This window comes from Lycorma delicatula, chromosome 9 (assembly GCF_047948215.1).
Source record: "Lycorma delicatula isolate Av1 chromosome 9, ASM4794821v1, whole genome shotgun sequence".
Classification (NCBI taxonomy): Eukaryota; Metazoa; Arthropoda; class Insecta; order Hemiptera; family Fulgoridae; genus Lycorma; species Lycorma delicatula.
In genome coordinates, this window is record NC_134463.1 from 91,898,801 (window position 1) to 91,923,455 (window position 24,655).

A 24,655-nucleotide genomic window follows, 5' to 3' on the forward strand; every position below is an offset into this window, starting at 1 on the left:
GGTAAAGGGTTCCATATGTTAGAAAAACATCAGATAAAAAAACATCACTGACTTATATCCAACAATCAGTTAAACATCCCCAGAAAAAAATGATTTGGGGTTGTTCGCATTTGAAGACCTTGGTTCACTACTTCCAGTAAATGGCACGTAGAATAGAATAATAACAAGCACGTAGAATAGAATAGGATATAACAAGTGAAGGAAAAGGATTATGACAATTTCAAAATAAATTCCCACAAGGCAATGGAGTGTTGCAACAAGATTTGGCACCATGCTTTACTGCCAAAAAAGTGTAAACTTTTTCAAAAGTGCCCAATTGAAAATCTTTGGGCAATAGTCAAAAAAGACTTGCATAAATGGATTGTTCCACAAAAATTGACCTAATTAAAGCAATAATATCTGCATGGTTTCATGATGAAGATATAAAACAAATATGTAGTAAAATTGTTGAATCAATGCCAAACCACGTATGTGAAGTATTAAGAATAATGGCAGGCATATTAATTACTAGATATTCACAAAATGTAAAGATATGATTATTTTTTAAAAATAAAGTTTCTTTTTTGTTAAATAACATCTTTGTTAGGATTAATTTGCACGCTACTGAATAAAGAAATTTTGCACAAAGGAACATGTAGTAGTAGGTTGCTTTTCAGGTAAAGCTGGGATTCTTATTACTTTTTGTTACTGTACTTGTAATATAGTAGAAATATTTTCAAAAACTTACATTAAGATTTTATTTATTTTTTTAATAAGATAGTAAATTTAGTTCTTGTCTCAAAAAATACACACTCCCATTTTGTTGTTACACTAAGTGTCTCAGTCTTTCTTACAGCTATGACATAATAGCATCTTAAGTATAGAAGGACCAACCAGAATTGCTTTTTCTGATATTAATATTGATCACTGCCTAGCCAGATCCTTTAGTGACAGTGAATGGATCATCTACAGAGCTGAAAAATTATCCACTTTTTGTTGGACTGGCATGTAACATTGTATTTGGCTCATTTTACAAGAAGACAACAAGAAACCTTTATAGAAAGGCCTTAGTCTCATTTTTCTTATTAATCCAGAAATGAGATGTTTGTTACTCTTGAGAATGGCTATGCCATTTTTAGGGATCATTTGAGTCATATGTCAGACTGCCTGTAGCCATTCAGTTATGCACAAAAAATAAATTACTGTAGCTACTATTAATTTATTGTTACATTCCATTGAATGTATAACAGAACATTTTCATACCCGTTACGAAGGAATGTGCAAATAACTAAAAACACATTAATAATCAGCATTCCATTCCTCACTTCAGCTTTGAAGTATCATCTACAATTAGTTGAAGTTCTCGACTTTTCTGTGGTATGCAAAAGATTTTAAACATTACTACTGACAGTCTTAATTTTGCAAAAAAGAAAGGCTCATAAATAATATTTTTATTCATTAAACATATTTTAAAATAAACTTAAAAAACATCACTTTAAATAGCCCATCATCTTTAAAACATAAATTACATTCATTTTAGTATGTACATTAACATCATACAAGCTTCATAAATAACGGAATTGTAAATTCAGAAATCATCATCATCACTGTGAACTTGTTCAGTGTGTTTGCCACCAGGTGCACTCCTAAGCAATTCTAATTCATCATCCGAGCCTAATAACTGTGAATTAATATCATCCTCATCATCATCATCAAGTAAAAGATCTGAATCAGAATCAAGACTTCCAGTATCATCATCACCAGCAGTCATACCTCCATAAACTCTACGTCGACCTCTACCAGTAAGAACTCTGGTATCTGTAAAACATTTTAAAAAAGATTAGAAAAAGAATTTAACTAAGTTTATCAGTGGATATTATTGCTATAATGTAAAAATTTCTTAAATTAATTGCAAATATCATCCAAACAATTTAATGATAATTGTTACTGAAGTAGAACCATCAACACCAACCTTGCAAAAAGCAAGTCTGAACTGTTGTACAAACATTTTTAAACTGAAATAGATAAATTTTAAACAGTGTTAGAATCAAGTTTTCAAAATGATTCATCTGTTTCATCAAATGACTTAGGAATTTACAATTACACAGTTAGACAATTTGTGTCTTCAGTTAAATAAAAAGCTATCCTTCACCTTGAAAACTATCTGAAATTTTTCATAGCTTAATAAGCAAGATTAAGACAATGGCAGCATATTCCTAGTAATGCATAGACTTCTTTTCAAAAATATCTAGGTCCGTTGCTTTGGTTGATCTTGTTTAAATTCCCTATACATCTTGCAATAGGCAACAATGTATCTCGCCTTTCACTTAAAAGTAACTCGTGCCTCCGTAAGGCAATCTTAATCCTACTACAAAAACATCTAAATCCATATATCTGTGCAGTGCCTTGTAAATAAACATTACGTCATACTGGCACGTCCTCTCTCTAAGATTCTTTAAACCAAGAAATTCACATAGTTCTTCACATGTTTTATATCTGGTACATAAACCACACAGGCGTAAGTTGAATAGGAATTTTCTTTCAACTCTTTCTATCTCTTCGATGGTATTTAGTTTATTATAATTTCAGACCACTGGATAATATTTTAAACTGATCTCACCATGGTCGGGTATATAGCAAGTAGATACAAGTTCACTGAAAGTGCCAGCACACCCAAAGAAACAGTCCAAGATTCCATCTTGCTTTAGATATTACCTTCTCTACATGGCTATTCAGGAACAGTTTGGTATTCAAACTAAATCCCAGGTCACGAATTTACTCTGCCCAATGAATTACTGTATCATTAATTAAATAGCAGAACTTCATCATTAATGTCTTCTTGGAGAAGGTGATCATAACTGCTCTGGTGAAATGCTCTGGTTTTCAGTGCAGAAAACTCTTCAACCACCCCTGCCCAAAATTCAAAGAGTGATTTATTACTAATTTGTCTTTTGATTTCACCAAATGCCTTGAAGTCTATGAAGATTTATTCTTCGGCAGTTGAGAGCCTTTGGGATTATTTTGAAATGGATCCCTCACCCACTCGCAACTGGCTACAAAGTTGTTACCAGTAAGAAAATATTTTTTTAAACTTCTTTGACAGCATGGCTAAATGATTTACAAAAACAACTTCCACATGTTGTTCTTCAGCCTTGTAAGTTTTAACATATTCATCCAGTTTTACAAACATTTCTAGGCTTTTTGCATTAAATTTCTACTCCAAAATTCAACTTTTTCACTCATATCCAAAACATGTGTATTTGCTCCTTGGAGTTGAAGATTCAAGGTATTTAATTTCTTGAACTTTTCGACCAAGTAGCTCAGTTCCATCACAAATAAACCATCTTGAAACTTCTCTGCTTCCAGTCAGTTTTCCTCTTCTAGAAAAATGGCAATTTAATCAGTAAATTCATAAACACACTGCAAAATTTGCCCATGTCATAACTATCTTGCTGTGCAATAAAATACTAACACTGAATTTCTGCCCCCATGTCTTTACAAAGTGCAGAAACGATTTTTGATTTTAAGGGTCTCATTTTTATATAATTTACTACGGTTACAACTGTTGTTAGCACAATATTCAGACCAGGACTCATTTCTTTGGAAGCCAGAGCTTTTCAATGGATCATGCAATATGTCCAGACACACTGTGGAGATTTTTGTTTCACTAGTGCTTTTATACTTTGGAGTCTTCCAGACATTGAATCTGTGCATATTCTGATGCAATTTTTCCACTCCATGCTTGCCTCGTTTATAAAATCATTAATCATAGCAAACAATGCAAGTGCTGTTGCTTTGAGTTCTATTGGTTTGCAGAAAAGTAGTTCTACTACAAACATACCATCACAAAATCGAACATAGGCAAGGTGTTCCGTTCCACGTCGAGCTGTCCGGTGCTGCGATCTAGTGGGTGCTAGCGCTCACCGGGAGTTAAGCTCGTACGATCATTCTACGTCAGAATCACGCGCAGTGTGGTCATGTTTTCATTTCAGTCCAAGGGGACTCATAGCTTCTTGATAATGTAAAGTTCAATTATGACTAAAGTGTCATACATTCTTAAGTAACTATTGTAATTCAATTAAAATGTCAAGGATGACAAGAAATTAAATATAATGATTCAAGAAGAACATAGTGTTGCTTCATTTCATCATCTACCATCTCATAAAAAATTGAGTCCACACTAAATTCTACCACAAGGAAATGAGCAACTTTATTACTATCTGTTGCCTCATCAAGCTGAAGTGAAAACAATTTCTCACGCAACTTCCTGGAAAGCTGATGCTGTACATCTTCAGATATATCACCAATTCAATGGGCAACAGTATCATTTGATAGACTGTAATTGTTTGGCAAAATTATCTCCAAACATAGTTTCTACAATCTCAATTGCAGCTGGCAAAATAAGCTTTTCAACAAGGGTGTGAGCTTTTTACATCTGGCTATTTTATGTGAAACTTTGTTAAGAGGCAAGTAAAGCTTTTATATTCACAATTTTTTTTTAAAAATGATGTTTGGTTTTCATATGATTTTAATTTTAATTTAAAGCATTCTCAGGGCTTGTTAACACATGCACTAAGAAGCGTTTCCAAATGTTTAAGTTTATTAGCTTTCAAGCTGTCTGCTGTCAAAATTTGAGAAAATGACACATAGGGGCCTTTTTCTTCATTTATTTCAGTACTGGTAAACCCACAATTTAAGTAATCTTGAGAATATTTTCTTGAGTTTATTTTCGAAACCATGCTCATCTGTACACTTGATGCTTCACTATCATCTAATGCTCACTTACACCTACTTAAAATTTTATCCATTCACAACCTGATATTGCCTTCATATGATCTCTTCCAACTACGACCACCTGCCATAACTTACAACCCTTAACTTACAAATTAACCGACTTGCAGAAGCGCCACCTCAAGGTTTCACACAAAAACTTCCTATATCTAACTTAAAACTATGTACTCAGATCAAACACCAAAAATACTTTCATCATACCAACAAAACAAAGTGCTGATTGCAACAATGACAATTATGTCCTACAATTCAATTTACTCAATGTCTTCTTGATTTACTTAAAAATAATGAAAAAATTCACAAATTTAATAAACATCTAATAAAACATACCCTATCTCTCTCTGCTCTAATCCACTTTCGAGAGCGAGGTCAACGCCTATTTTCAGATTCATGGAGCACTTTCAGGGTTGCTAAGAAGGCATGTAATGCTCATAGGGTGGTTCACCCAGATTGGGGGTCTAAATTTTAAAATAATGAAAATTTTTGTATAAAGGTGTATGTGAGGTGATTACACTTTACACAGCACCTGTTTGGGCAAACAAAATCAGGTATAAAAGCTACTGTGATATTCTGTTAAGGACTCAGTGTCTCCTGTTACTTACTCTGATAGGAGGAGGGGGCCTATAGAACTATTTCATCTGAGGCATCATGTGTGTACGTCTGCTCAATATATAAATTTAGAACAGTAAGCTGGGTGGCTACTATTCTACACCTGTTTGGGAGCTTGCCCATCAAAGTAGGCACATTCGACAATTGGCCCAGTTGTTGTTTGGTATATTTGTGGGTTGATAGGTAATTTTGGTTGCTTTGGTATGGTAGGTCAAAATTATTGGTTATCAGTTTTTTTAATTGGTTTAGGTGAGTTTGAAAAATATCTTTTGATAGTTTTATGGGTTTTAACAATGTTGGAAATGTCTGAGTCATTTTCATCAATGCCGTACTGATGACTGAAACATGTAATCAAGTATTGAGAGTCTAGAAGATGACCTCAGGTAAAGCCCATCAGGACTAGGAACCGAGGGCATAGTGTGGTGACCAGTATCAACTAAAGGCAGATGTCTTCCGTTATGGGGTCAGGATGGCCATATCCTCTTACAGGCATAATCTGAGTGAAGTAACAAGCTGCCTCTTCAACGTTAGAGGAAATATAGATTAAGCTCTGATCTGTCTCTCCAACAGCGTCATATAGACTGAGATAATCACCCCTGGCATAATTCAGTGCTTGTCTATCCACAGATGAAGATGTTATCTTAACTATTACCTGCAACATAAGGGTATCGTGCAGCTGATCATGGTTAACAAGATGATCAATTTCCAACCCCACATCTAAGTTAGTGTTAGACACAGACAGATCTAAGACTGACTTCCCGCACTGAGGTAGATGGTAATTATATCGCCATATATTTTGATCATCAAATCAATAATAATAAAATTAGAATTATATATAATATATAAAAACTGGATTTTGTATGTACTGTGTATGTACACAAATACAAAAAATTAAAGTAATATAATATTGTTAATTAAGAAATCACACTGAAAATTAAGTTCAATCCATTCTTTCAATTTAAAAATAACCTCAACTAAAACTTATACTAGGGTCTAAATTCACAAAAAAGTATATTAATTAACTAACTACCTTTGTCAACATTTAACTGATCCTTTGCGGACTGCAAAATTTTTTTAATTAAATATATTTTATATTTATTTTTTAAAATAGTCATATTTTAAAACAAACCTAAAAACTTGAAAGGCAATAGTGAGTAGCCTATCATTTTTAAAACATACATAAATTCATTTCAGTATGTCACATAAATATATTAAGTATTATCTTATTATATTAAGTATAAATATATAGTATTATCACATAAATATAAAAATTTTATATCTAGGTGATATGTCTTTATCTGGTAAAGCCAGGATTGACACAATGTGTGTGGTGGAATTGCAAAGGAATTGTTTAGTTCGAGCTGCTGCTACCCAGTCAAAAGATTGATTCTAACTTTTACTGTCAACAACTGGAAAGATTATGCCAAGCAGTTAAGATAACGTGACCAGAAATGGATCAAAAGAGTCTTCCATCAGAACAATGCCAGACCCCACAAATTTTATTACAGTTTCTAATTTGAGAAAGCTTGACTGGAAAATTTTGATACAACCAACATATAGTCCTGATTTTGCGCTAATATTTGTTTCAATCTCTACAGAACTCAAAGTTAATGGTGTAAAGTGGATTCAAAAGAAAGAATCTTGTGAAAATCACATCACAGTTCATCCAGAAAACACACAAGTTTTATGATGACATGATTGTGATTTACCTTAAAAATGGCAAAAGATAATCGTTCAAAAGAGCACTTTTTTGGTTAAACTTTATTTGAAATTTCTAAAGTACTTTTTTCAAAGACCTTTCTATTTTCTAAAGACCATTCCATAGTAGCAACTATGAGATTCCTATTTTCACTGTATGCAAATAAATTAAATCACAATCTATTTAAAATCAGACAAATAATTATGAATTAACCTAATTTTTCAATATCAAATAAGTTTCCAGAAATCTTACCAAAAGTATTCATTTAATAATTATGGCAACAATAATTTAAACACTTACTAGCAGCAGTACGAATACGACCTACAATAGGTTTTTCTTGAACTGATACAGGTACAACATCTTCCTGATTTTCTATAACATCTTGATTTGGAGCTGCATCTAAACTGTCATCTAAAAATTTCAATGCTTCTTCTTGTCTCATCTGTTCTAACATTCTTCGAGTAGCAGCCTAAAAATAAATAATTTTGATGCATCAAATAAAGAAAAATTTATCAATGGTTACTCTTATTATTTCCTGATAATGTTTTTATTTATAAATGTTCAAATGGGTATAATTTTCTTGATACATTTCTTTTGTTACCATACACTTATAAAATAGCTGCAACAAATACTCATCTTCACAATAAACACAAGACTTCCCAGACTGTAAAATTATTCTAGCATACTGAATAATTTAATGAACTACTCCTAGTTGTAACTATTACACAGTAAGATCATTTAACCATACACATCATTTGTCTTGAGCACACCGACACTGATTAATCAAAAGTAAGCGAAAAATATGAATCCCATTAACCCTGATGTCCTACGAACGGTGTCAAAAAATATGGTGTGCAGGATTTGGACCTGTCTTCAAGAAAATGGTGGACATTTCCAACACTTGCTGTAAGATATTATCAGTTGTGCATAACTACATACCATGAATGAAATCAAATGCGAGTACCCTTTGTATTATAGTAGACAGCGGAATTATAGTGTATAGAGTATCATGATGTACACAATAAAATGTTTGCACTGTATATTAAAGTATAATTGAGACTCTCAGTAATTAAAGAGACAAACGGTTGCAGAAAACGATTATTTATTTGAAGACAATGGAACTAACGCTACTCTTCAACATAATCCCCAGCTACATTTCTACCTTTCTGTGAGCTTTCTTAATCCGGTACTAAAGAATTGTTCACCTTCATGTCAGTCATCCTTGACCTGTTTATTGTTGCCCAACACAGTGTCGCACAAAAACTCAATGAAAGGACAAAATTAAAAAAAAGTGTGATGTGTGAGTTTGAGACTGTAAAATGGATGTGGCAATATATCCCAACCCAACTTTTAAATAGCTTTTCATATCTTTTGAGTCATATGGGAATGGACATCATCGAGCATAAGAATTATGCCTTTTAAGGTAGAACCAGTATGTTTCCTTCTTACTGCAGGTTTTACTTTATTTTCTAGCATGTCACAATAGTTGATTGCACATTTTTCTTCTAAATTATTGCCGTAAACTGGGCTTTTATAGTCTAAAACACCATTTAGCATCACCTGTACGCTGATGCACAGAAGTTTTGAATTTTTTCTTTTGGGTGAAGTTGGATGGATGTTCCATTTCATACTCAGACGTTCGGATTCTGGCACAAAATGATGAATCCAAGTTTCATCACAAGTTATTATGAGATCTAAAAAAAACATTACCTTCTGCTAAAAACTGTTGTCTAAGTTCAGTACAGACATTCAGATGTCTTTGTGATTTTCAGTCAACTGTCTTGGGAACCCGCTTTGAATATGTTTTGAATTTAAGGTACTATAAATTTCAGCAATTAACCAAAAATTTATATGTTGATTCTTGCAAATAAGATAATTAATGCAATTTTACTAAGTGTCAGTTGAAATTTCCACTGATCTTCTGCTATGATGAAAATCTGTTTCACTTATTCTACAGATTTAAATTATCTAACTAAAAAAATCTGCACATTTAATACACTTTTTACCATACGTTAACATCTGTGAGTGAATTTCAGTCTGTTTTATATCTTCAGAAAATAAAAACCTTATCATAACATACTGTTTTTCCACAGTACATGTTTCAGGCAAAGCTAACATTTTGAAGTAAGCAAAAGATGTTATAATATAATAATTCAAACAGCTGATACTTTCTATATCAGAAGTGCCAACTTGAACATCAGACAGTTTCAGTTTATTCTATACATGATTTTTTTGCAGTTGCTATTCATTTTTTTGTTTCTGAATGGACAACTACTAGACTTTTGTTTCTAAATGATCTACTAGACTAAACAGGAACAATCTTAGAGCAATATAATTAGATTACCATAACCTTGTCAAACATCTTATTATGCGGGTGTCTGAAAAAGAATTCCATGGTTTTATATTAAGTTTACTTTATTATATTTATAATTGCGCATGTGTTTTATTATATGAAAGTATAAAGTTTTTTATATCTTAATGTAGTTCAATATGAGCACAGTTTATAGCCCTGCAGATGTCAAAACTGATAATTTACCTCATTCCACACTCTGACGAGCATGTCTGCGGGAATCGCTTCCACAGTAGCTGTTGTTATTCTTTGGTGCAGGTAGTCTAGTTACTGGATATTTATTGGTATACAATGTCCCAAATGAAGAAATCCATTGCTGTCAAATCAGGACTTAACAGTAGCCAAATGATGGGACCATCTCTGCTTATCCAGCATTCTGGGAACCTATCGTTGGACAGTCCAAAAAACTTCTGCATAATGTGGAGGAACTCTGTGTGAAATATAGACCCTCCATATTTTAAGTGAGTAAAAACACAAATATCTCTGTCTGTGTACACTATGCCTGTAATAGTCTACTCAAGAAAAAAGGAAGGCCAAAAATTTGATTATGCATGATACCACACAAGACATTAAATTTTGAAAAGTTGTGGATGAATTCCACCAATTCATGTGGATTTTCTGAACCCCAAACTCAAAACTTATGATTCAATACTTCATGGATATGAAATGTTGCAACAGAAAATAAAATGTGCTGCAAGTAATTTTTATCAATAGAAATGCAATCTAACTTGGTTATTACAAATTTAACTTTTTGGGTTATTGTTATTTAATTTTTTTTTTTGGTTTATTAGGTTTAATTTCATGGAGTAACTGCAGTTTATAAGCACAAAGTTTAACTGACTTATGAACAACATCATGGACAAAACTTTAAGGAAAGTTTAGTCGATGGCTAACATGATGAACTGAGTGTTTTGGACTTCATTGGAAAGGCAGTCAAATTCTGTATGTGTTTTTGGCACTTGATTTAGGTCTACATGGTGAGTGTTCTTTAAAAATGCTTCAGATTTTCAGAAACTTTTCACATTACTTACATATGCTTTTGTCACTCGGGGAATTTCTATGATAGACTCATGTATAGTTTCTTTATGACAGTCACTGATTTTGTTTCTATGAACCAATATACACACTGTTTTCTCTAGTGGCGATGCCATGATAATGAAGCTTGGGCTAATAACAGTTTGACCTGTGCTCCAAAATTAAATTTACTCGTTCTTGAAACCCTGGAGTTCTTTTTTGGACACAGTATTTCTAGGATGTTAGTACTTATATTGAAATTTTCAGCAAACATTTTCGGCACCCATTGTGCACACAGTTTACAGTCGCCTAGTGTCAGTCATGATTCTCAACAATATTGTTCAAACTTCTGGAAATCCTACAGAAATATTGCTAATTGTAAAGCAAAAATTTTCTCTCACTCTTGCATTCATACATTCAACAAGATCGTCAGTCCAGACTCTATGCCTGCCTCTGCTCTGTTCATCATTAACATTTGAACAGCCTTCCTTAAACTCAAGACACCATCGCTTCACTTTTCCTTACTCATTGTGGCAGGCCTATATGTTTCACATGATCGACTGTGAATTTTAATAGCATTATGTCCCCTTGCAAATAGAAATGGCTAATCATCGACTGAACTTCACAACTGGCAGGGGGTGTTATTACTTTTTTTCCTGTTTAGCCTCCGGGAATCACCATCAGGTATTACTTCAGAGGATGAATGAGGCTGATATGTATGAGTGTAGTCTTATACAGTCTCAAGTTAACCATTTCTGAGATGTGAGGTTAATTGAAACCCAACCACCAAACAACACTGGTATCCCCAATCTAGTATTCAAATCCATATAAAAGTAACTGCCTTTACTAGGATTTGAACATTTGAACTCTTAATTTTGAAATCAGCTGATTTGCGAAGACGCGCTCACCACTAGATCAACCCAGTGGGTCAGGTTTTTATTATTACTGCACTTATTTTAATACAACGTCTCATAAAGATAAATAATAATCAACTAAAGGCGGTTACATGCCCAACACACCACTTACAGCTATTGCACATACGCAAACCAATCAGTATTGCTCATTGCTATTTATAACTCATCGATCCTTACTTTTGAACTGCGCCTTGTATTTCTCTATTTCTTTTGCTGAAATCCCACCTAAAGTAATATTTTTCTGAAATTAGCATTACTTTCTGTAAAAACTTAGGTTACAATTTAATTTTGAAAATTATTGTCTTAAAGGAAACTAAATTAGTTACAGTATTATTTTTTTTTTGATAAGACATATTATGAGGCCATTCATAATTTCAATCCTTTCTTAATTCAGTGAAGAAAATATCCAGCTGACAGACAGACATTCCAGCTGGAGCAGTAGTTTTCTTGAAACATTTTTTGATTTATTAAGATGTTATGTGGCAAAAGAAGCAATCTTTTGCCCCATAATTTAATAGGTTGGAAATTGCACTGCAAGTTTGACTGTAGAATATGGCTACCCAATTTCAATTTATATAAACAAGTAATTTAATAAACTATTAAATACAATTTTTAATTGTCTATTAAACAATTACTATATTAAAATTGATATTTTATCTGATAGCTAATACCAAATCATATTTATTACAATAACACTAACATATATATACACACACATCAAATAATTAATGAGATCATCAAATTACATTAACTTTACTGCATGAGTTATAAAAGCAGATCATTAATACATTTTTAGAACTATGTATTTTCAAATGTGTAAATTATATATGTGCGTAATAGATATGATTCATCACTACATAAATTATAGTTTATGTATAAATTAACAGTTTTTAATATTGTAATGAATCACTGAATAACTTTTATTTCTTTATTTGTACATTACAATATAAGTAATGTACTGTATTCTATAAAAAAAAAATAACAAAATAAATAATAGAATCATCAAAACAAAAATTTCTATATTAAAACATATTATTATTATTATTTCTGCTTAGGAATTCACTTCAATTAATTTTACTACACTATATTTAACAGAATGAACCTTTACTGGTAGAATTTTAATATATATATATATATAGTAAATGTAACACTCTATGTAATACAGCATACCAAATAAAGTTACATAGACTATTCTAGATGTAATACTGAGAAGCTGTTGTAAAGTGCAGAAGTGGTGAACTAATCTACTAAGCAAAATCTGCATCAAAGCATTTAGAGAGAGAAGAATTTCATCTGAGCTGATGTTTTAAAAACAACGTTTGACAGAGATAATCTAGACGATGTGTTATTCCTAACCGCATACAGATTTATCTTGAATGACTGAATAGATTAAATTTTTGGTAGATCTGTGAAAAATGTTTAATTTTTAAACATCCAGATATAAAAGTATTATATCCTTACATGCTCCTTAAATTTTTAATGATTTAACTTATACAAATGAAATTAAACCTTGTGAATTATATAGGGAGGAACTAACATTACCTAACATCAAATTATGTAACTATATTCAAGCAAACGCTCTCTGAATCTGTAAAAGAAAGCTAAATAAAAAAACATCAAATCTTTCTAAAAATATTTTATTCAGTATGTATATAAAAAAAATAATCACCTGCTTTTGTTCCATACGTTCCTGTTCTGCTTGTTCCAAATCTTCTACTTGTTGTTCCAGATAAGCGACACAACGAAACCTAGTTATATAGTCTTGGTATAACTGACGCAATTCAATTTCTAATCTTTCAAATTCTTCCAAAAATGGTGGTCTAATAGGTAATAATAAAAAGTTAATATAAAAAAGTTAAATCTATAAATTTAAATCATTACTTAAGACAAAAAACCCTTGACTACTACTACAATTCCATTTTAAAATAGTGGTTATTTTAGTATTTAAAAAATAATTTCAAATGTATAATTTAATCGTGCAGTTTAACACCGACAACAAATTTTTAACTGATGTTACAGAAAAATTGGTATATTATTACAAAGTGACAAAATTGGTTATTTTCTGAATGTGAAGAATAATAATTAAAAAGGAAAATTTTTGAGTCTGATTTCAGCCGATATTTTAAGTACTATTAAAATCCTGATATCTCAGAGCAGCATTTATTGTACAGTAATTTACAATCATAATGTCAAGTTATGCGACATAATGTTTGAAGAAATGATCTTTTTCTGTTGGTTCTTCAAGATATGAATAAAAGATAATTTCCACCTGCACTAGTTGAAAATGACACTATAGCGATACCCCAACTGAAATAAAGTACTTACTGAAATAAAGCTGTTTAGGCTTTACTGATTTTTAGCATATGGTACGGTTAAAACGGTTTTTGGGTTTAAATTTCTGGAAGAATAGGAGCCTTGGTTTTACCTGTAAGGCACTTCAACCAACAGTTGATTTTTTTTGCAATCCCAGGATAATACTACAACAGCCTCACAATAAAACTTTGGCAACCACTGATACAAATCACATGGAACCTATCCAGGAAGAGAGGAAGCTGTTGGGAGGAGGATGAAAGAAAAGATCAATGAACCTCAGAGTAAATTTGTTAGATCAGTCGACCAAATCTGCCTCTGACCAGATTAGATTAAGTTAGTATGTATATCTTCTTATAAGGACCATACATTATATGCTACAGTTACTACAAATTGGTTTTAATTTAATAATTTAAATCATAAAAAATGATAGGACAACTGTATTAAAATTTTAAAAAAAGTGGACCTGGCTATTGATTTTATTTTCATTTTCATTGTTATAATTATATTTTTTATATTTTCGAAAATCATTTAATTACTTGCTTTGTTTTGACATATTTTTTTTACTTAATTTAATTTTTGAGAACTGAAATTTATTTTCATATTAAAAAATGGTAGATATATCTTAAATATCAACTACCATATTGCAACTGGCTAAAGTGTGCCGCCAATTTACAGAATATTTTCCTAATTGTCATTTGCCAAATGAAACGTTTTTTATAATTCTTCACGAAAGATTAAGAGAAACCAGATTTTTGTTCTAGACGTCATATTGGAGGAAGACTGGGGAAAAATTCACAAAACTGTACAAAAAAAGTTAAAAGTAGAAAACGTTTTATATGACTGGAAACTTCTGCAAAGCCAACAGCATCTATATCATGTGCAAATTATTAATGTAAATGTAAATAAGATCTGTCCAGACAGGGGCATAAGAAAATTATCATGTCCTTTGTACAATCATGGTTTCAGCAATCATTTTCAACAAATGTTGTATCCTCAAAAATTATGATTATCCACATTTCTTGCCAGCACAATTGAACAAAAAAAAATTATTACCATATCCTAAAAAAACTTCCCACCTAATTTACAATTAGTATGTTTTATTTCTTAATTCTATTTCAGAAAAAAACATTGTTTATGTCACATAATTAACAATTAATGCAGTACCACAAAAGTAGTAACAGTTTTCTAATAAATCGCAACAAAACATGTTATCACTGACTCATTTCTGAGAAAGTATCTTCAAATTTAAAGATGCTGGATATAATGCAGCCTTCAAACTAAAAGCAAACAATCACACACAACACTCAAATAAGCACACTGCTCCTACAATATATAAATTAAATTGCTGTCGTCGCATAATGTTCTACTTTGGTCAAACAAGATACAACTTTAAAGATATAATTGGTACTTAAAACTGCTCCATTTCAACATTGTCAACCATTTGACAACCCCCCTGTTAGAAGCAAATCACAATCACAAATTGTGAAATTGTTGAAACTCTGCATGTAAAATAAACAAACATGTCTTAACATACATATCATTTATAAAGTATCTAAAGATGCAGCAATACATTAAATTAACAGACGATTCAAATGACAACTCAAAAAACTAGCAATAACATCATATGGGGTATATGGAAAAGAGCAGCAACATTCATTGAAAGTTGTCACAAAATGATTAAAGTGTTATAACATAATTTTAAAAATTAATAATTCATAAACTTAATATGATTTGTCATTACAGACTAATAAATGTGTATAGTTTTCACCACTAACCATCATGAATAAAAACATCATTATCCACGATGGCCAAAAGTAAAAACTGAGAAAATTAATAATTTTTATTTTAAATATGATAAGTAAATATTACCTGACTTTTTTAAGGGTTTGTAAACGTTTTTGATTTCGTTCCAGTTCAGCTTGTTTCTTTTCAATTTTAGTATCAAGACTAGCTTCAGTACTAGAAATATTATCGATAAGAGCTTTTGTGTTACTAATACTTTCTTTAGCAGTTACTATTGCCTCTTTTAGACCAGCTTCAACAGCACTCACTTCTAACTGATTATTTACACTAGCACTTCTTGCTTCCTGAAAAAAAAAATTTATGTTAAGAAATAATCGCAGATTAAGATAGCGCTTCTCAACCTTTCAGTATTAGCGATCCAATTTACAATCATAATTTTCATTGCACCCCCCTCTCATACAATAACAATGTATACAATAATAATGCATTTTGACGCTAAAGGTACCCTATGAACCTTAAAAATTACCAAGAATAAGTAAATTTATTGGCAACACTGATTCGCTGCATTGTGGTATCTATTTGAAGTGACCCAAGGGTGGTTGCTTGACCAATTAAAAAAAAATTGAAACTTACCCACTTGTTTCCTATATGTTCAGGATCTTAAAACTATTATTTAAATTTTTTATTTAAGCAGTTTACCTGTGGCAGCCACACACAGGTGAGCATACCTATTTTTGTCAGGTTTACGAAAAAATCTTTACTAAAAAATGATTGATCCTGGAAGAATGAAACAAAAAGCAATTTATTCATATTTTCTTAAAGTAAAAGACTGATCCAGTTAATGGATCACATCAAAAATAGAGGAACTACGAAAGATTTGCTGCTCTATTAGTCAGCTCTGCCAAAAAAATATATCCCCTGAGGAGTAATAACATCCTACATTCCCTGCACAATGCTTACGAATGCTCAAGAGACCAGGCAATAGGCGAGCAATTACTAGAAGTCCTAAACAACACTTAAACAGTTAGCTAGAAAGAAATACCGGAAAGCCTCAACTTTAAGCATAGCAACAAGACAGCATGAAATTTATTGTGGAAGCTGAAACCAGACAAAAAATCAATCACTACTACTAACAACCCTAGGTCAGAAGCCACAGCCAAAAGAATTAAGAACCTATTGAAGATCATTATTGATAAGACATACAAAAGAGAAGTGAGGTATGCAGCTGATGAAATTCAAAAAAATCAACAGTTCCTCCCCATTATGGACCATATCACAATGGAAGAATTCAATGCTGCAATCAATTTAACAAAATTTAAAAAAGCAATTGGATTAGCCAATATATATCCTGAGTTTATTAAACACATCAGTCCAAACATGAAACGATGGCTTTTAAATCTTTATAATGATATCCTGCAAAGGGGTAAGTTACCAAGAAAAGTAAAGTAATTGCCATTTGTAAGCCTGGGAAGGACATCGCTCAGCCCGAAAGCTAGATCAATAGCACTTTAAGCGTATGTTTCAAGATCTTAGAAAGAATACTACTTGTGCGTCTAACACCATTGTAAGTAATGGTATACCAATGGAACAGGCTGGTTTTATGCCCAGGAAGAAGTTGCTGCGATCAGGTCCTTTCGCATACAACAGCACTGGAAACTGAAGTCCAGACATCCATCTGTACCAGCTGTTGATTGGGTCAAAGATAACACAAAGGATAACTAGACATCACTATGGCAAGGTCAGAATATCCCTAACTCCAACCTTGTGGCAGATCCAAATCTGAGGGTACCAGGATTTACTCTTCGCAGAAGACAGTGGTGTAACATCAACAGGATTTGCATGAATCACAGTATCTCCAACAAGAGCCTGACAGTGAGAAGAGCTCTGGAAACCCCACGATGCAACCAATGTGAAGCTGAAGAGCAAATGATCGCCCACCTGGTCCTGGTTTGTCCAAATACATCTTTCAGTGGCTTGCTATAAGACATCCATGATTTTACCCCTGAAGCATTGGAATGGCTGACCCACTGTGATCTGTGTTTGTGATCAAAAGGTGCAATAGACATAGTATTGTTAATAATATTATTGACACAATTTTTGTAAAAATTGCAAAATCTCTGTGTCATCATTATTTGTTATTTTAAAATGATTAATATCATCTTACTTTATAAATATTATAAATGTAGTAGTAGTAAATCCTCAGAGCTCAGTTCGTGAAATATCCCATCAAAGTGGAGTTTCTTATGGTTCTGTTTTCACTACATTAAAATTCTATCCATATAAAATTCAATTGCATCAAGAACTGAATGAGGATGATGCTGACAGAAGGATTGAATTCTGTGAAGAAATGATTCAATTAATAAATGCCTATGGGTCAATCCATTTGAAGTGACCCAAGGGTGGTTGCTTGACCAATACAAAAAAAAAAAACTGAAACTTACCCAGGACCTTCTGATCGTTCTCGGCCTCTGGCCCTATGCTGTAAAACTACCGATAGCGATAAATTGCTTACTACAAGTGCAGCACGCCTACGTTCACGTCATCAGGGCTGATAACGATTAGAAGCTGTCAGTCAATCTGCGCGGCTGTGGAGTTTGGGATAAACAGCCGCGAAGTATGTTGCAGTAGTGCCACTGTTGACTAAATAAGGATGTTTACTTTGTTGCATCATGTCCCCATTTCATAGGTTTGTGAGGCCAAAGAAAATTTCCTGGTTCCTCTGGCAGGTTTGGGAAGCGATTCACTCCAACCTTGCCGGTGCTATGCATTAGGAGCTTTTAGCTTTGGACTTCTCGAGCAGATTGTGTGATAATGGACAGCCTTGCTTGGTAACGAAATTGTAAACGCTCACCTGGTAATGTAATAGGTGATAGATTCATTCAGGCTATTAACGTAGTACCGCTGTTGTACTGTCGGGATACTTCCAGCTTGGATGGAGTATAGATGATTTGTTGGCGAATTTGGGGTGGATTCTGGACGGTCTCCCGGGCATCAGAGTGCTGGTTGCTCTGGACGCTAACGCCAAGTCTTCCGCCTGGTGTTCACCACTCATTGACCCCAGAGACGCTGGTCTCACACAATTCGTTGAAGCCAGGAACCTCTACTTGCTAAATGAGGCAGAACAACCGCCGACTTTCTCTTCCGAACTGAGGGAAAGTTGCATCGACATCACCTGTTGGTGACGGGCGATCTGCTTAGGTGTACAAGTAGTTGGACTGTCTGGCCCAAGGCCGGTGTGAGTGATCATTTGAAGTGACCACCGCTTACGGTGGCAGTCCAAGAGCTTCAGATTCGGGACGTTATAACCTAAGGGGCCTGGATCAGGACAGGGTGCGGCGCGAGTGTGTGGCTGCCTCACAGGGATTGGAATGGCGCATGGAGCACGGGAGGAGGTGGAATTGATGGCTGAACAATTCGGCCGGACCGAATTTAAAGACTGGCTGCAAAAGGGTCCTACGGCGGCCTCGGCCAATGGATGGACCCTCAAGTAGGCGGAAACCTTGGAAAAAGTGGTGGTCCTCTGACAACCACTCTTGTGGTGCGCGCAAGAGTTAGGTCCGCTAGGAGAAGATACCAGCGTCGCCCCCTAATGGGGATTATCGTTGATGACGTGCTCGCTGAAGGTCTGCAGATCTACCGGCGCGCCCGTAATAAGTATGTTCATGCCATCAAGGAAGCCAAATTCAACTTTTGGCAAGATTCCATGCGCGAGTTGCCGCGCAACCCCTGACAGCTCCCGAAGTCATGTTACTGGCCAAAGCCATTGCACGTGCTGTCCAGTGATCGTTTGGTGGTCTTGACCACACTTTAACTTCTGTGGTGACTTACCAGGCGTTCCTGGATACTCTGTTTCCAGATGCTCTGGAGCGTGAAGCAGAAGTCGGTGTTAGGGAGCGTGAGACACCATTCCCTGGCGTACGGGTTGTGGAACCCGTAGATATAGATCGAGTGATTTCTTGAATGGCACTAAGAAAGGCACCGGGGATTGACCAACTTGACCTGGATATTTTAAATCATCTGGTGCCTGTCATAAGAGAGCCGCTTGGCAGGCTGTTCTCGGGGTGCCTAGGCTGGAGTTGCTTTCCGACTTGATGGATGGTGACTTTGGTGAGGGTGTTCTTAAAATCAGGAAAGGATCCGAGTGAGGTCAGCAGTTATCGACCCATTAGTCTCTTGCCAGTAATCGGCAAGTTGCTTGAAAGGCTGGTTGTATAATGGCTCCGGTAAGACATCGATATGAACTCGCTTCTAAATCAAGGCCAGTAAGGCTTCACAATAGGGATTGGCACAGAGGATTGCATCTTAAATGTTATCTTACAGCCTCATGATAGAAGCATGGCAGCAAGAATGGCACGCCACAAATAAAGGAATATCCTTGTATAAGTTTATACAGGATTTGGGGGGATGGTATGCCTCTCCTTCATTTTTAAGGGCAACAGGAGCCTGAGTGATCTTCAACCATGTAAATTTAAACCAATATTTGTCTCAGTTCCACCTAGCAGCTGATGAGCAGTGTGTCTGCAGGGAGGTCCAGCTGAACAAACACATGATGTTCGACTGGCCAGCTCTTGGGGGGGGCCAGAACTCAGGCCACCCTGGAACTTACAGGTCAAGGGAAAAATTGGTCACAAACGGCGAATCAATGTGGCAAGAGCTGTATTGTCAGACCATGTGGGAGTTCCTTGGTGCCGTTGCTTTGTTCAATCGACATCAGTAGTTTGCCTAAGGGAAAAGACTCCTACCACGCTGCTGTAGAAAGCTAATCAAGAGAAATGGCTGGCTACCAGCAGATTAACACTCCAAGCGCTTTAATGGTGGACAGGTACTTGCTGGCATTCAGCGGCCTAGAGATGGCAGCGAATTGTTGTCATTGATGTGATAAATCTAATTATTGATAATCATGTATGTTTTAATAGTTGACAGTGTGCACCTATCCATTTTAGTGATATAAGAAAGTGGGTGGTGGGACAAGCAAGCAACGTGTATGGTACCACGCTTATAGGTACGCTCTAGGAGCTAGTTAGGACATTGGTCACTAAACTGTTTTGAGGCTCAGTAGCCGTTTGTGGCACAGACATTTGGTCGTATACTTTAGAGCGACCAAATGAGGTGGTGGTGGGAGAAATGCCAAGCAAACCAAATGTCTCAGGACCTTAAAACATTTCTCAAGATTCTAACAAAGTAATTCATCTAAAACGTTTTGCCTTGCACATCTCTTATTCATGACAGATCCCATTTCTTGGAATTTTTTTACAAGTTTTACAATGTAAGTGTGAAACATTTTTTTGGATGCCGTTCATTAAACGCTTGGGAAGTTCTTCTAACACATTTATTTTGTTCTCCGTATGTAAAAATTACATCGGTCCTTTCTTCCAGATTGTAGGTCATTTTAGCGAGACAAATTTACTAAAGACAAAAAATGAAAGGCCAAATGGTACAACAATAACACAAACCAATTGTCAATGTTTAACATACAGTATGAAAGAAAACAATTTGCAAAAATTTACCGTAGAAACTAAGATCTCAATATTAGCAGAAAATTATCACCTGTTATAACAAGGTAAATAATTTTTCAACATAATGCCAGCAAAGAAGTATGTACCTTATTATTGGTTTTTCATATGTTTAACTGATGTTATTATAATGGTGTGTTTACTGGTACATTTTTTCAATGCTGGAGAAACCTAAAACCCATATTTTTAAGAAGAATGGACAATTTCAGACCTAATGCTTTGTGTCAGTAACACTGTATCCCAACATAACCAATAAAAAACACAGACTTAATCATAATACCAGTGAACCAATTTTTATTTTATTTACATCAAATTACTTGTCATTCAAAGGACCTTCCAATGAGGTATCACAAGCTACATTGTCTCATTTACAAAACATTAAGGGTGAAATTTTGTTGGTAATTTAAAAAATAATTTTCACAGTTTTAATCCACAAATTATGATTATTTCAAATGGTTTAAGAAGTAATATCACATAATTTTATAATTATTTTTGTTGGGACTGAAATCTAAAAAAAGTACTACCCCAAATGGTTTTTTGCACCTACCGAAAGAAGGGGTGGATGAATTTTAATTCTTTTCACCAAAATTCATTTTTTTTGGGGGTTATCAATTAATGCAATTAAATGTTATCATTGCCATTTTAGGATTTTTGAGTTTGAGTTGGAGTAGGTGTAGCGGAGAGGGTGGGTTCCACTCCTTTGGAAATAATTTTAAAAAGGTCCTCCCTGAGAATGGTACACATTCCTGCCAACAGAAATAAAATGGGAGTGATAGCTGTTGAATAATAAATGCGGTAACTTTTCTAATGATCACCCGGTATATTAAAATAATTTATATATTAAGGTAATACATATGTTAACCACATAGTTATCTACACAGTCATTAAAATAACTGTTCAAGTAGTTTTCATGCTAGTGATAGTGCTATTAACTGAAACTAATTACTATACTAAGTAAGCAACAAAGTGAGTAAAAACTAAAGTCATGACATCTTCAAGTGAACTGTACCACTGACAGCATCAAAACAGACAACTGATATTCTAAGAACACACTCATAACAATGAGTGTGTTCTTAGAATGGAAGGATTCTCAACTAACAGGAAGAGATGCAATTTACAATCTTTTGTAAGTTACATAAAAACAATAGAAAAAAAATTGACAAACAATTTAAAAAACAACAACTTGCACTACAACACTGTAAATTGTACAGATTTCTTTCATCTCTAGCACAGAATATGGAGCTAAATTTATTAATTTCTTCTTTTACAGATAGCTTCAATTTAATATGATCTACAATTTAATATACATCTACCTTTTTTTACAAAACTCTAAACAAAGATGTGACAGAAGGTTAATTGCTCTTTTCTTTATACTTTCAAGATGTAGTTCATGAATTTCAATAATTTCTTGTGATTATTTCTAACAACTTGAAAAACACAAAAAAATTTTTTTAATAATAATTAAAAGATTTAAGAGGAAAAAACAAAATAAAATGCATATATTTTGAAGGTGGGTAATAAGTTTTATGAAGAATTTCTATAAAAATATTCATATGTAGGTTAAATTTCAAAACTTTTCATAAGTAAATTTTTCTTTAAATCACCCCCTTTAATAAAACTAAAATAAGAAAAAGATTTTAAAAATTCTTTTCTGCATTTTAGGTCCAAGATTTATAATTTAAAAAAATTGCAGACATTTCTTGATAGCTCTACACAAATAAAAAATATTTAAACTGAACAGAGATAGATCGAAAAACAAAAAACATAAATTTCAATTATAAGAGCTGGGGGTTGATTTTTTTGTTATTAATATACACATTGTACTTAAAAATTCTATTTCTCTTTAATAAAGTTTTCTCTAAAATGCCTCTGAAGAAAATCGAAATTGGTTTTTTCACAAATATCCCCCACTCCCTAAATGAATTTTGAAAAAACGAATCTGATATATAAAAATATTTCAGCCAAATTTAAAGAAAATCTGTTTGGTCAGTCCTGAGATATAAGGCCAAAAGCAGTGCAGAACATGCACATACATATATTTTTTTGGTCTAGTTGGACTCTAAAATATAAGAGTTGCAAACAACCCAATACCCCTTTTTGACATGATCATCATACTTTCTCCTTTCATACAGCTATTCTGGCTATGTTCAGCGAGAAAGTAAAGTTTATAAATTTAAAATCATAATTGTTGGGTAAAGTTAAAAAAAAACACAGCTCGTATTTGTCAAAAGAAATTGAACTTTAATGAGAAAGAAAACAACTGAACTTATGTTAAATCATAACCTTAAAAACTAAAAAGAAATTATGAAATTAACATAACAATGATACATAAGGATATCAACTGAAATCAGCATATCAGTAATAATAATATTAAAATGAGACTTACAATTATATAATTAGAAAAGCAAAAACATCAATAAACATAGTCAAACAGGAAAACTATTGCATTACTGACAAATGCTGTAATATTGAAAAAAATTAGCAACGAACAAATGTCATTAACTTAGAAAATTAAATTACAATAAATCTTAATTGGCACTGGCCTTTCCTGATTTATGAACAACAAACTTAGCATTAAATAATACAAACATGTAATTCTAGTTTAACGTAGAAAAAGGCCACAATAATATTATAGTACAAAAAGAGTTAATTACAATAATCAAATTGAAATTAATAAAGCACATAAAAATGTTGCAGCTGAACGATGACACAAACTTATATAAATCACCTGTCGTGACTGTACTTAAGTGAATAAATAGTTTTTAAACTAAACTTGAAATTGAAAATGCATAAGGTACGATGAACTGAATGTTCCACAAATTTTTAATGATAAAATAACTGTTTAACGTAAAAAATAATGAAAATTGAACTTGGCTGTAGCACACAAATATTAAGAGACAAACTCGTGAATGAAGATGAATGAATACATACAGTAATCCTGGGCGTAGTCCGCAATGGTGTATCAGGAATACGGGGGTGAGAATGTGGTAAGAGATTGAGCAGGATGTGGTGTCTGAAAAATATAGCAACGAATTTGGAGAGATTCTGCATCGATGAAAAAGTAAGCAGCATCTAGGGAAGATTCGGCGTCGATAGAATTGGCAGTTTATAGTAGTTGAAGCACTTTCAGCATAGACGTAATATACAGAATTTGAAGATTAAACTTGACAAAGAAACGAGGCAAAAACAAAACATAGAGATCGATGAAATAACGAACCACTGACTAGTAGAAATAGAGATAATTTCGACAGAGAAATACCGCAACGAGTATGCGAGTATGAATGCGATGAAGATATTAGCACAAAGGTTGAGAGCGAAAAATCATAGGCGTCTTTACATTCTGGTCAACTCTGACGAAAAGATGGCGTGAGTGAAAAGAGGGGGAAACCACAGCTAGGCAGTGGACATGAGAGAGTGTGTTGGTAACAAGAGTAGTGTCTTAGTGTTAGTATGGGAACGAAGCAAAAGGGAGTGTATGAAGGCAGAAATAAATTTGCGAGAAATGAAAACACAGTCACTAAAGATGACAGAAGTCGCAAAATAAACCGAAGAAATATAAACAAACAGATAACACATAAAGGCAAGCCCAAAACGAAACATAGTAATAAATTTACCATGCCTGTAATAACAACATGATCCAACCCTAGCTTTGAATTCATTGGAATAAAACGACTTTACGCAAACGCCATAAACAATAATCTTCTATGTTAAGCATAACAATTTTCTTTTC

At 33.6% G+C, this 24,655-nt stretch overlaps 1 protein-coding gene across 2 annotated transcripts in view; it reads right to left on the minus strand.

Moving 5' to 3' along the window:
- Nucleotides 1-1,415: 1,415 nt before the first annotated feature.
- Nucleotides 1,416-24,655, minus strand: part of Cluap1 (clusterin associated protein 1) — a 34,385-nt gene continuing 11,145 nt past the window's right edge. For both annotated transcript variants that reach the window (XM_075374473.1, XM_075374471.1), the window contains exons 5-8: nucleotides 15,539-15,756; nucleotides 13,026-13,176; nucleotides 7,379-7,547; nucleotides 1,416-1,797 (exon numbers count right to left, since the gene is read on the minus strand). In XM_075374473.1, the coding sequence (XP_075230588.1) occupies nucleotides 1,568-1,797; nucleotides 7,379-7,547; nucleotides 13,026-13,176; nucleotides 15,539-15,756 (768 nt within the window). In that variant the 3' untranslated portion in view covers nucleotides 1,416-1,567. The remainder of the gene's footprint in view (nucleotides 1,798-7,378; nucleotides 7,548-13,025; nucleotides 13,177-15,538; nucleotides 15,757-24,655) is intronic.